The sequence below is a fragment of the Coturnix japonica genome, chromosome 5 (genome assembly GCF_054131305.1).
Source record: "Coturnix japonica strain WE chromosome 5, WE-NBRP24, whole genome shotgun sequence".
Classification (NCBI taxonomy): domain Eukaryota; kingdom Metazoa; phylum Chordata; class Aves; order Galliformes; family Phasianidae; genus Coturnix; species Coturnix japonica.
In genome coordinates, this window is record NC_140667.1 from 18123434 (window position 1) to 18137166 (window position 13733).

The 13733-nt window shown below is 41.5% G+C and overlaps 1 protein-coding gene across 36 annotated transcripts in view; it reads right to left on the reverse strand.

The window, feature by feature from the left end:
- Positions 1–13733, reverse strand: part of PLEKHA7 (pleckstrin homology domain containing A7) — a 130101-nt gene that overhangs the window by 83520 nt on the left and 32848 nt on the right. For 4 of the 36 annotated variants that reach the window (XM_085548541.1, XM_085548537.1, XM_085548535.1 and 1 more), the window contains exon 1: positions 6724–7178. The exons of 26 other annotated variants lie outside the window; for them this stretch is intronic. In XM_085548541.1, coding sequence (XP_085404667.1) covers positions 6724–6794 — 71 coding nt within the window. In that variant the 5' untranslated portion in view covers positions 6795–7178. Of the gene's footprint in view, positions 1–6723; positions 7180–9703; positions 9881–11331; positions 11442–13733 lie in introns of those variants that run through there. 6 more of the 36 variants (XM_015864135.3, XM_085548531.1, XM_015864133.3 and 3 more) reach the window with 4 other exon arrangements.

Consider the following 13733-nt stretch of genomic DNA (forward strand, 5'->3'; position numbering starts at 1 on the left):
TTTTCCTGCAGGTTTTTTCCACCAAAACAAATTTTAACCACATCCTCCAGTTTATATTTCATCAAGTACTGCATAAACCAGGACTTCTCTGCCCTTTACAAGCCAACATTTCCTTTACTTACACTGGAAAGAATGGAAAGTTCAGTATGTAAAACAGGCTCAACATTAATTGTGACAGTGAAGTTCAAAAACTATGTATTAGAAAGCACAAACTCCCAGCACTGCTGGATGGTCCTTCACTGCTGCATAACCTGGACCCCCTGAATACACCAAGTCAACCTGAGCACAAGTCCCTGAACACACTCCCCGCAGGGAGTTCTAAGGGATGCAGGAGGTCTCCAGGCAGTTTCACCTCTAAGAGAAGCATTCACAGCATAACCCTGGTGAAGCACACTACTGAAGTAACAACTACAGTAATTCTTTCACTCTGTTCTGTAAGTACATTGAGTCAACTGCTGGGGTAGAAGTGGTAACTGAAGGGAGTATCAAGCAGAATTCTGAACAGCCATTATCACTCAGGACAGCGAGTTAGTATATATTAACATAGACATGGCAGAAGTTTTCAAAAATAAGCAAAGAGCCTTTTCAGAAATCCACAGAATAACAAAAATACAAAAGACTACATCAAAATCCCTAGACACTTTCTTAAGAAAAAATAAAGAATACATTAGGAAACAGCTGCTAGAAGAAAAAGTAACACAGAACTTGTTGCAACTGGTTCTGCCAGCCAAATATCAGTGCCATTAGAACAAGAACCGCAATTACATTTCTGAACACAAGAGCCTGAAATACTAGATATGACAAAATAAACACAAAGAAATATTCAAAGTTCCAGTAAGAATTAATTTGGAAAGCAAGTGGTTCACATCAGAGCTATTACTTTGCATTGTATAGCAGTATACTTTTGCCTCCTTTTCTGCTAACAGACAGCATTGTTATAACGCTCACATTTTTCCACAGAGTTCCTCTTTTCTGACAGAATGAGTTGTAATGAATTGTCACAATCTGCTACCGCATTCATCTGATTGCACACTTACCGGAGCCAGAAGGTAACGCATGTTAAGCAAGCCAGAAGTGACATGCATGCCTGAAGAAGGCAATTTCCAGTGTACCTCAGCAGAGGTCAAACAAGCAGCACAGCACTGCAGTTTTAGCATACTGGTATAGCATAGACACACTTGCAGTTTCAAAGTTTGTCCTCTAGATCACAGTGGAGGCATATAGGATCATCAACCTAACGACCACTTGCACTGCACTCAGGCTTCTCTCTTCCCATTGAAGTCTGACAGCCTTGGTGAGATTAAAAAAGGGGGAAGACAACAAACCAGGGGTAAAAAGGAGGGCATAAGAGATAAACAAGAGAGGAGACCTCACATAGCAATGACATTTTATAAGAAAAGCATTCTTACCTAGCACTGCTTTCCAAAGGGAGGGCTTGAAAATCACACAGGAGCTGCAGGCTGCACCTTAACTGACATGTCTCACTCACAGTTTCGTGCCTGGATCTTCTCAACAGAATTCAGAAGTAGCGATCTTGCAATTGACTGCTTCTCTAACAGTTTGTATTATTTAGTCTTCTCAGAGAGCAGCCTGTACTTAAGATTTATTCCCTGCAAGCAAAACTCTTTTTTCAAGTTCAATCTTGCTTAATGAGTTACTTTTTATTACGTGAAGCTTTTTAATGCATTGTTTATTCCATCAAGGCCAAGTAACTGCTGACATTCTAATCACGAGGCTCCTTGGGGAAAAAGGAAGGGTTCTCTTTGTTTTGGTTTGAGTGGATTTAAAAACCAATCTCCATATTTGCCTGCAAAGCAACTATATAACATCTAAACCATTTTAATCTAAAAAATAACCAGTCCACATTTCAAATATTGTAGAATATAAAACATATGCTTCTTCTTTGTATTTTGATCATCTCCTCTCAATTATGAATTCAACAAACTCCTTTTTAGCCACAGATGAGATTGCTAGCATGAGCAGCACCAGCTTTCTTTGCCAGTTCTCTCCAAATCCCAAAAAAGATATTTTTACTCATCTAAAAGCAGATGCCAGTCTCCCTCTCTCCAACAAGAAAGATTCCACAGGCATATATAAAATCAAATTATATGGGGAAATAGCTTCTAAAGCCAGCTAGAATTTAGCATACCAAGTTTCTGAATATATTTAGTCTATGGCTTTGCCTCTGCCTTTCTTTTCTTCCTCCTAGAGGGAAAGGGAACGACTCTGAATGAAAAGTGAACAAAATAGACAGGAAGCTTTGCTCAGCTGATTGAGTTATCCCAAGAAAATGCAACTTGATACCCCAGTCATACACACACATGCTTCTGAACATTCAGAACAATCGCATTCAATAGTCAGCCAGGAGTTTGGTTAATGCTACCAAGCAAGCAAATATTGAAATGTAATTGTTGTCCTTCATTTCATTCTTGATTGCCATTTCACTGACATCATCATTTCTCAGATATTTTAGTTCCACCAAATGTGACAGATCATGCCACAAAGAAAGCTCAGCAACTGCTTTGTCTCCTTAAAAGCAATGACTTTCTCCCAAGAACTTTGCGACAATGAGAAATACATCTTGATTACATCCATGTAAAATAAAGCAGCAAAAAAAATATTTTCTTCTATATTAAAGGAATGGTTGCTAATTCGATATCAATACTTGAAGTGGACAGTAGCTCCCTCCTTAAAACAAGAGCAGCAGCTTCAGCTGCAACACATCTTTCCCATTCCACTTAAGTGCTTGCAGTTTGTCATTTGTTTCAGTTACAATGGCTTATTTACCACATTGCTACAACCAGCTGGGATCTGCAATACCACATTTTGGATCAACCACACAGAGCAAGTGACTTAGCATCAATTCGCAACATTCCAAGTTTTCTTTTCCCCCGGATACCTATTTGCTTTATTTACTCAGTATTACTTTATGTGATGGTGTCTCAACCTGAGCAGAATCTTGTTCTTGTGAATATAGTTTCCATCACCTTTGCTCAAAGATGAAGTTCCAGCATTACATAGGGCTGCAGAAGGTTGGGATATGGTTAAGCCACAGGACAATGCCATAAGTCCTAAAAACTGTTACTGAGAATGAAACACTGAAAACCATAAACTCCTCACACTGTGTGGCTCTGAGCAGCCTGGTCTGGTGGTTGGTGACCCTGCCCACAGAAGGAGGTTGAAACTAGATGTTCCTCGAGATCCTCTTCAACCCAGGCCTTTCTATGATTCTAAACGTAGAACAAAGGTATCTTTGACCTCTAGACAAGTGTGTCAGAAAGATTCTGCCTGAAGAGGAGTCTCATTAAGAGCATCAGAGTCCACCAGCCCAGCATCAGCAGCCTCACACAAATATTAGCAACTGCCACTGCTGAGACTAGTTTGGTCTGTCTCACTCTTCTGCACGAGGAAAGCTACGCAGCTCTCACTCAAAACATACTTTTCTCCTACTCCAAAATATTTTTGAGTGTGTTTCTCTTTGAGGATAATACAAAAATAATGACAATTTTCTAAGATGGCTATAGCATGAAAATTTCCCAGTGGATGCACTCCATAAACATGGCTCAAACACTACATCTCTTACTTTTCTCTTTGCTAAAGGAAAACTCATAAGGCTACCAAACAAGGAGAACCACTGGCAGTTTAGAACAAAGGGAAATAACAAAGGTTCTGACAAAAAAGGTCTCTTGTCATGCCAGGTTAAAACTGGCATGACAAAAATATAAATACACGAGTGTAGTCTTGCAAGTCCTGCCAGAAAAAAAAAAAAAACAAACAACTTTGTTCTTAATCTCTACTGATTAAGCTATAGGAAAATGCTATAAGCATGTTGTTAAAGACTATCTTTCAAATAAGCTCAGTTTCGTCCTATCTGAAATAGGACACAAAATTAGCATTACAACATCAAGCAGCTGCAGAAAACACAAGCTACCTGGGCAGTGCCATTGCAGCTGGTGTGAGATGGGAGCTGGCATGTTAACCAGCACACAGCGGCTAACTAGTTAAAGCTCGGCCACTAGTACTCACTTTACACTTGTTGCTACTTATCTTAAGCTACAGAATTCACAGATGGTGATATTTTCTTTGACTCTCTACGTTAAGTACCAATCATATAAAAAACAAAGATTATAAATTACTTGAGGAAGTGTTTTTCAATCATGCAGATAATTTTCTACCACTACTGTTGAGATCAGATCCCTTATGTTGTGCCAAGAAAAAAAGCTTAATAGCATTTATGTTGTTTGATAGTTATTTCGTATCTTTTCTCCAAACATGGAAACGCTGCCAAGAACTTCCAATTCTGCACTCCATGGGTATCAGAAGCAAGTTGCAATATGGCTCAAGAAGACAGCCACCAAACCAGTGATGCTCAGAGGAAGCAAGGGACAGTGCTACCCTGAATGACTCAGTAAGGCAGACGGCTGTTTGGTCACTTCCAATGCAGGAAGCTTGTCTATATAAAAGGCAGCTTTCTGAAGATAGAGCTCTTCCAAAGCTCAAGACTTGGAACTACTGACTCAATGCCATCCCAAATGCAAGCCGTATTAGATTCACATGCCAAAATATGAACTTGCATAATATATATTAATCCTCCCTGCTCCACAGAGATCATAAGCCCTTTATGATAAACACTAGTCTCAGTGCTTTTTTATTTCATTGGAAAAACTTCACTCACTGGAGCCTAACTAGTTATTGGCTTGGAAATCTCTGAAAGATCTCTGAAAGGTCAGGCAGTGGAGTGGGCTGCCCAGGAAGGTGGTGGAGTCACTGACCCTGGAAGTGTTTAAGGAACGTTTGGATGCTTTGTTGAGGGACATGGTTTAGTGAGGATTATTGGTGATAGGTGGAGCATTGGACCGGATGATCTTGTAGGTCTTTTCCAACCTTGGTGATTCTGTGAATAAAAATCCTAATTCAACCCTATGTCTGCAAAGTTTACTTCACCCCAGTTGGAAATGGCTACATATCACTTTTCTGAAGGAATGTTTTGCACATGAGGTCAAGTTCTAAAACAACTGTAGGAAAAAATGTACATAGCTGGATCTGTCAAGTTATCCATGGTTGCATGCTGTGAAAAGAACCTGGGTTTATACCAATTTTACACTAAAACAGTAAGAATGACTTAGCAATGAAATATATCTACACAGTTCTACATCTTTAAAACTGATTATAAGCTGTATAACAACAACTATCTGAGAATAATTGAACAAAGCTTCACTGAAATGCAGAGCAACTGTTTACAAACCAAGGGAGAAACAGGAAGGAGAGAATTCAAAACTCCCAATGCCAATAAACAACAGGGAGCTGAAAGTTCAGTAACTTCAGTTCCTCTCTTTTCAGAGAGGTGAAAACTTAAAAGGCACTCCCAGGTCCTTCATTCATTCATACCCAGAAGGTAAGAGAGGAACCCCAGGAGCTGAGTGGTAGGGTCCAAGCATTCCAAGTGCTTCACTGAGCAGCTAACAGATCACTTGTGGGAAGAGATGGAGAAAACAAATAAATAAATAAATAAAAGATTGCTACAAGCAACCACTGTGGTTGACCTTAAATGGCTAACTCTGATTTCAATAAAACTCTACAGGTACCTTTGACCAGTCAACCTGGCAATACTACTGAGAGATAAATGAGGAAGTGCATGCAGGGGTTTATTTCAAGGAATACACAGGAAAGTGGTTAAATGAACAATATGCAGAGCTACCACCCTTTCCATTCCCAAAAGACAATCACCGCAGCCTTACAAAACTAATCCTTACCATGTTATATTCCACAGTTCACAAAGACTATTTGCCAGGTACAGTCTCCGGTTATGAACATGTTAATTATTAACTTATTCCCTTATGCTTCTCTTTAAATGCATTACAGAAAGATGAGTAACAGCAGAGAGCTCTCGTTCCAACTCAGATTTTTCCCTACGTTGCTGTTGCAGCATGAGAGGCAGAGACTTCAGATTTAGACACAATAAAGGGAGATCACATTCCTTGATTAAGGTGTGCCAGAAACCTGACACCTCAGCCAAAAAAGTATTGTAATGCATTCCCGCTGATTATTATGCAACATTACAGCCTTCTACAGCAGGAAAGGTAATTGCATGGGTAGAACCTAACCCTCTCGACAAGGCTGCTCAACAGCACTCTTGGAAGGAAGGATTTTCCATAAAACAGGACTGCTGAATGAAAAGCAAAGCAATAAGAAGCCCATACAATTAAGCTTTATCACAACCACCTACTACCCTCACAAACACAATGCATATTTTTTGTGCACTGCTGTCCTGACAGCACAATGGCAGTTAAGCACTTTCGTTACTGACTTTATGCTATTCTGCATGAAAATACTTCACATGAGTCATACTTTCCAGAAACGTATGATTCCCAATTCTCAGCAACGTAGATACCCAATTCCCAGCAAATGACTGAAAAAAATCAGAATGCATCATTCACTTTATAAATCTCCAAGGTTACAGATTGATTCTCCCAGGTAGAAAAACTCTAAAACCATCGTATTATTTTTAAAAATACTAAACACTGCTTTAAATAAATACAAACCTAATTAGAAACTCAGGCACAAGGCACTTGAAAGGTATTTATGTTATTCATCACCTTAATTCTGACCTCTTATACATTTTCAGCCCGCAAACAAATGGAAACAACAACGTGCTATCACAAGCAGCGTCCTGCAGCTCCATACAGCAGCACATGAAAAGATAGAACTTAAAACATGCTGTACCTGCATGGCACCTGGTAGAATGGGTATCCTGGGAGAGGAACGGAGTTTGAAAATCCAGACTGACTCGACATTGCCTTCAGGTATTGTATCCACTGAGATCGCTCCTATATTCTGTATGTTAATTCCTTACAAAAAAATAAACGCCTGCACACATCCATCTGTTCCAAGCCAACTAAAGAGAAACCAAGAGCGTATTCAAAGGTCTTGAAAATTCTGCCTGCATATCAAACTGCTTCCTCCTTAGCGAAATTCCTCAAAGCCAACACCCTCGTGACATCACGTACTACAAAGCCATCGACACGCAACTGTTTCAGCACGGCAAGGGCAGCCCGGCGCTTCCCCCGTGCCGTGAAGCCCCGCACCGCATTCCCGCTGGCAGCGCGGTGCCGCGCAGGCGGAGGCAGCGACCGGCCGCCTCCAGCAGCAGCAGCCCGGCTCTGGCAGCCGCCCAGGAGGCAGCACAAGTTATTGCCAATGCCGCAAATCCCTCCCATCGGCTAACGAGGAGCGGGACTGCAGGTGGAAGGCGATTTCAGCCCGCGACAAGGATTGCCTTGAAAATGCATGAGAGCCTTGACCTTGAGCTCGGTGACGATCAATTCTTTTAAAATCCCTCAGTTAAACCTATGAGGCATACGACTGTTTTATAAGCACCATCAGGCTGCATTTCTGCACTTCACAGGAGTATGAGAAATCACACGGAGCTTTCCTCTGCTAACAAGGAATCACATCACCCTACCCTTTCAACCACAGGAAGGCAGGAGGGAAGGATCGGAGCCGGAATTGCAAGCAAGATTACTTCAGCTACTGAATAGAGAAAAGAAATCATCTGCCTGCGCTCCTGCAGGATTTAACTACAGTTTAAATCAAAGAAATATCAAAAGCAACGTTTCTTTTGATATTGAGTACAATGGTGAGTTACATGAAAGTTCATTCTGTGTACAGCTTCCTCAGGAGGGGACAAGAAAGACGATTACCAAGCAGGAAAACACGTGAGCAGACGGCATGGCCAATATCAAACATAACCATGGGGTTATTTACCTGCACTGCTCTTAGCACAAAGAAGGGGTACAGGGCTCTCATGTGAAGACTTGCTTCCTTTTAGCAAAATAGTAACTAGAAAAGATGCAGAATGCATTTCATTCTCTGTTCCACCCCCACTGGAAAACATTAAAATGGGTAATTTGATTCACCCACACGTTATTTATGTTTTGTCTCTCAGCTTTGGAAAACGATTGAATCAATTTCACTTGGTTTACAGCAAGTTTCTAATCCTTATCTCAGCCATGAGCAAAACTTTGTCACCGGTTTTAGATAATTTCTAACACCAGGCTTAATAAAAATGGAAACTTGTTCTTCCATCTTTAATGCACCTTTATGTAGAGTAACTCTGACCTCACTGAGATGCTTTGCTACTGCTTCATAACACTCAGCTGTCCTCACAGTGATTGAACAGCACTGTGATGTTTCACACGTCTACTGCATGTTGAGGTATAAAAAAGGGGCACTTTTATTTTGCAACACAATATCAATGCTCCAAATGCAGATGAAACAGTAGGGGGAAAAATAAAAAATAAACAAAATAAACAAAAAAACCAGCAGCAATTAGAAAACACGTAACAAGGACTTGTTGTTCAACAAATTGGAAACACTGATTAATTAATGATCACGCAGAGATCAATCAAGAAGCTGACTGTTCCCACCAGCTTCAACAGAGGAATCCACCAGCAGCTGGTGCCTGTGTTCACATGAACATGAAGATAGCACAGGCCACTGCTTCAGGGACCAGCTCCTCATATCCATAAAAGTGCCAGAACAACACAAACACGGCAAGGTTTGCCCACAAAGTGCATTTTCTATAAGCCCAACAGATACACATGCAGGCTGCTGGGCACATCACTCAGCGGAAATTTTTGTACTTCTCCCTGCTGTACAGAAGAAACTACATGAGGCAAGTCAAACACAACGTAAGGTAACAGCTGAACTTTTACAAATAAGCTTGAAAAATGGCTATTAGAAGTATTGTGCCTCTAAGTAGAGCATGGAGCAGGAATTCCAAGACTCACTGCCACCAAAACCCACACGGGCTATGGGATGAGGCCACACAAGATGTCCTGCTACACTTGGACACAGCAGCCACCTTGTACATGTGTCCCTAAAGCACCTCGGTCTCCATCTTGAATATTCACCCAACCTTTTATCTGTTGCCTGCTTAGCAGTAATAATCCCAGCATTAACACGTTCATCCAATAATTCTCATATCCAAAGGGTTTTTCTTAGTCCCAACCAGGATTTCGGGGGCTCCCATTTGATTTGCCAGCTTAGTGTCAAGCCAGCAGATTGCAGGCTTATAAATCAGGGCCTGCCTCTGACTTGCCACGCCATTCTGCCAAAATCACTTAGTAACCTTAATGCCTGGCCTATCCACATAGCAAGGAAAAGACTGGCTGACAGCAGAGGAATGATGCGAGGTTACATTTTTTTGTAATTAAGTATTGAAATCCTTTGATTGAAGATTTACGAAGGGATAATACAGTTGTATTTTTTTAGGGAAAGGATGTGTGGGAATATTCAGAAGAAAGCCTTCTTTTTGTCTCCCGCTCCTAGCTGTAACACAACAGAAGCCTTCTTGATCTGAAATTTCAATTTAAATATAAAAGCCATTTACATTTTAAAATGTGGTAGAAACAATGCAGTTTTTACGTGTGCGAACAGCAGAAAGTAGCATTTAAAGGTGGGAATATCTAAGTTGTCAATACGCAAACAAAATTTGAATTGAAAGTGAACTTTACAGACATAGAATCCTTCACCGTTAAGCATCATGCTTGGAAACAGGAAGGGAATGTGAGGCAGAGGATGGACGAAGGATGGGAGAATCTCTTAAGGACCACAGAGAAAACCACTATAGATGGCTACTCAATATTATCAGGTACCCGCAACACTTCTTCATGTGTGCCACTGTACTACACTGGGGACTCACCTCCACTTGCCAGTTACCACCATGGAGACAAAAAGGTTTCCTTCCAAATGCAGTTCTGTTTGTTTGCATTTGGTGCCTGTGCTCTAGCGCCCATAAAGAAACTTCTGAAAAACCCAGCACGTTTGGATTGTTTGGCATAGCATCCCACGTTGTACTTAGGACTTTGCTGGAACAAAACTAAACAAGAAAAGTAAGTATAAGGTATCAGATTTGTGTGTTCCAGAACTTACAACGACCTTACTACTTAAAAGTAATTCATCTGTTAGCTGTTACACCATTTAACCACATAAGGTGAAAATGGACGCAATAGATGAACTGAGGTCTAGATACACTTCAAAGCTGCACTGCAAAAAGCAGCAATTGCTTGAAAGACTGGAGAGAAGTACTCAATATAATTATTTTTTTAAACAACACATTTAAAAGGTTCAGTATTTCAGAGAAGTAACATCCTTGGTAAACTAATGGAAAATAAGTTTAATTTAAAGAGGCAGATTGAAGGAGAAATAGAAACTAACCTCATTACTGGAATCTAAATTAACTTCATAAAATCTAGATCATAAGCTCCATCAAACCTAGGGACACTGCAGACAGTTATGTGATGATATATCAAAATGCATATAAAATGTAAGTATTCATTAAAAAAATAGAATGAAGTGCTGTGCAGAATTTATTGCAAAATCAATACCATAAAGCAGTAATTTACTCCTATACGTTATATTTGATATTTTCCCTGTCTGAAGAGAGAGATTCCAGACACAAAAATAGGGAAAAAAAAGAATATAAGAAATGTAGGGAAAAAAAGCTACATGGAGTTTGAAAAAAAGTGATCCATACAGGGAAAATATTAGACAAAATACATTCAATATAATGAAAGGTACTTAGAAGCCATACTGGTATTTTGTTAGGGTTTTGGGGTTTTTTTTCCACTTCACACAGAAAATACACTAATAGGGTCATGCACGATAGCACTGTAGAAGAACAGCAAATCTGTAACTGTTGGAGGACACTATCACCAAAAATCCAAAACTGAAGCTTCCCATGTTAAGACTGCCATCGTCCCACTATCAGATCCCACAGGACCTCCAGATCCAGGTTCTAGCAGGCTGTGCTGCGGTGACTCACCAATCACTAAGCACCACAGAGACCAACACAGGGCACCTGGAGGGCCACTTGCTCTCACAATTACTCATGACAGTGAGTACAGGAAATGCACAAGCCAGAGCTGAGGGCAATAAACAGCAACATTCATCTAGATTTCTGATAACCAATGTGTGATCTTCTACTGTTTAGCAAGCGTTTGGGAGGAAGCCAAACAACTCTTCACTGCGACCAAAGGTTCCCAGCAGACTCATGAGCAAACCAACATGGCTAGCATCCTTACCATCAGCAACCTCTAAGAGAAAACAGGCAGCATATGGGTTGTGGCAACCCCCACTGTTAGTACAAGATGAGGAGAGACCTGACAAAAAGGACTTGGGTTACTGGTGGATGGCAAGATGGACATGAGCCAGCAATGCGCCCTCACAGCCCAGAAAACCCACCATATCCTGGGCTGTGTCAAAAGAAGCTTGGTTAGCAGGGTGAGGGAGGTGATCCTGCCCCTTTGCTCTGTGCTGCTGAGACCTCACCTGGAGTACTGCATCCGGATGTGGAGTCCTCAGTGCAGGAGAGACACAGTTCTGTTGGAGCGCATCCAGAAGAGGGCCACAAATTTGAACCAAGGGATGGAACATCTACCCTGTGAAGACAGGCTGAGAGAGCTGAGTCTGTTCAGCCTGGAGAAGAGAAGGCTCTGGGGAGACCCGAGAGTGGCCTTTCAGTATCTAAAGAGAACAGTATCTAAAGAAGGAAGGAGACAGGGAAAATGGCTTCAAACTAAAAGAGTGGAAATTTTGATTGGATATAAAGAAGCACTATTTTTACAATAAATGTGGTGAGGTACTGAAACAGGATGCCCAGAGAGGTGGCGGATGCCCTGCCCCTGGAGACACTGAAGGTCAGGCTGGATGAGGCTCTAAGGGTTCCTTCCAATTCAAACCATGCTACAATTCTGTGTTGGAGGAATTGGAAGCTACTGAAAGGTGGGCAAGGCAAAACCACAGCAGTGCTTCCTCTCATCTGCAAATCACAAGAAATCTGCTACTTCTCCAAGTCCCATCTTCTTAGCCAGGCTGTTCTGCCCTGCCACTGGCTAGATCGGTCCACACTGATTTGCAGTATAAACAAGAAAAGTACCACTTGACAGCACTAAGACACCAAGATGTCTTCTAGAGAAGAAGATGAATATCTGGGCTGTAAATGAACCCAGAGCAAATAGTGAAACTTCACAGATGGAGATTCACTGAGTGTGACACTGGCAGGACTAAGGACTCTCCTTGTGACCTTGCCTTCCTCTCCAACAGCAATGCCAGCTGAAACTAGGACTGCAAGTAACCTGTGGCTGGAAACTACTACTGGGCTTAGCCTGAGCATTAACCACAGATGGATGTACAAATGTTATTTCACATTTCACATTCACACCTGTGTACATAAACAGCACACATAACAAGTCTTGGAATTGTAAGCTAACAGTGAGATCTGAAGGGATGTTCTCATACTCAGTATTATACGAAAAGCTATCCTTCCTTAGCCCAAACCACCCCCATGACCTTTACTCTGGGTATGGAGTAAACACGTCATCTAACCACACTGTCACGCTCATTCCCAGCAACCTTTCACCTGCTGGTAGACTACAGCAGCAACTACCACTGCAGGAAAGCAATAGATGCACAGCAGTGGGCATCAAAGACAGCACCTTACCAGTCAGGGCTGCTTGCCTGGCTTTGGACAGGGTAGCTGAAGGACAGAGCTGCAGCTCTTCCCAGCACTGCAGCACTCACAGCACCCAAGGGCAGTGCAGCACTGCGCTGAGCTCAGGGCGCATCAAGCAGCCTGGCACAGGGAGGCTGCAGCAGGGCTGGGGAGTGTGCCAGCATCCTACTGGCCAGGAATTGGGGAGAGAGTTCCAAAACAAATCAAGACAAAACAAAACACACACACACAAAGTAAAAACCTCACAACCCTAAAGCAGCCCCAAACAAACCAGAATCCCAGCCAGTTCCTCGGAAAACTTCATCTAATTGGCCAACATGTGCAAGACTTCCCTACAGTTCTACACAGGAAAACATTTCAGACCTGTACCAGGTACTGACTACCTCCAGGTACTATTTGGGCATGATAGCTCCATTTTCTGGGAACTGCATTTATAAACAGAAGAGTATAAATCTCTTTGTGTGCTGCAGAATCACCATGTATTCCTCACTGTTCAAGGAGAGTTACAGAGTCATGGCTTCACAGGAGAATTCAGGATTCCTAAAACTGAAATAGCTCTCCTGAACAACCACCAAAACCATAAATACAGTTTTGAAGACATTTCTGTATTAAAAAAAGCAGGGCCTGAAATGAGATTATCTTTCTTAAAAATAAATCGTACCAGATAGACCAAAAAAAATTACTTCCAGGTGAAAACACCGAAAGAAAAATACACAAAATAACTGAATGTAAAATTTGTGTCTGCCAAAGAAAATCCATAGGAATACATTTCTGATAAAAGCCAACAGGATATGTGATATTTCGTTACATATGGATGCACACAAACTGTATCAGGGTGATAAAATAAATACAGTCACTAGGAACATACGTAGAAGGCAGAACGCTGATATTACAGCAATTTTAAAAATAACTCTGCATCTAGAAGACAGCTCTGGGTTTCTCTCTCCCATGACCCCAACAAATCTCGATTTAATTGAGCTACCAGAATGCAGTAAGTTCCCCCATAGAACAGATCCAACTCTCGTTAATACCAACCAAGCAGATGCTTACTTAACGGCATCTAAGCCTAGCTTTGCTGCCCCTGGGTGAAGCTCCAGAGTAGGCAGTGTGCTCACGTAGGACTGCAAGTAAAGCAGGCTGAGCCTATTTTTGGTCTTCAGCATAAATAAGACAAAGTCTACTGAACAGGAGAATTGTTGTACAGTGTCCTTTTATTTTT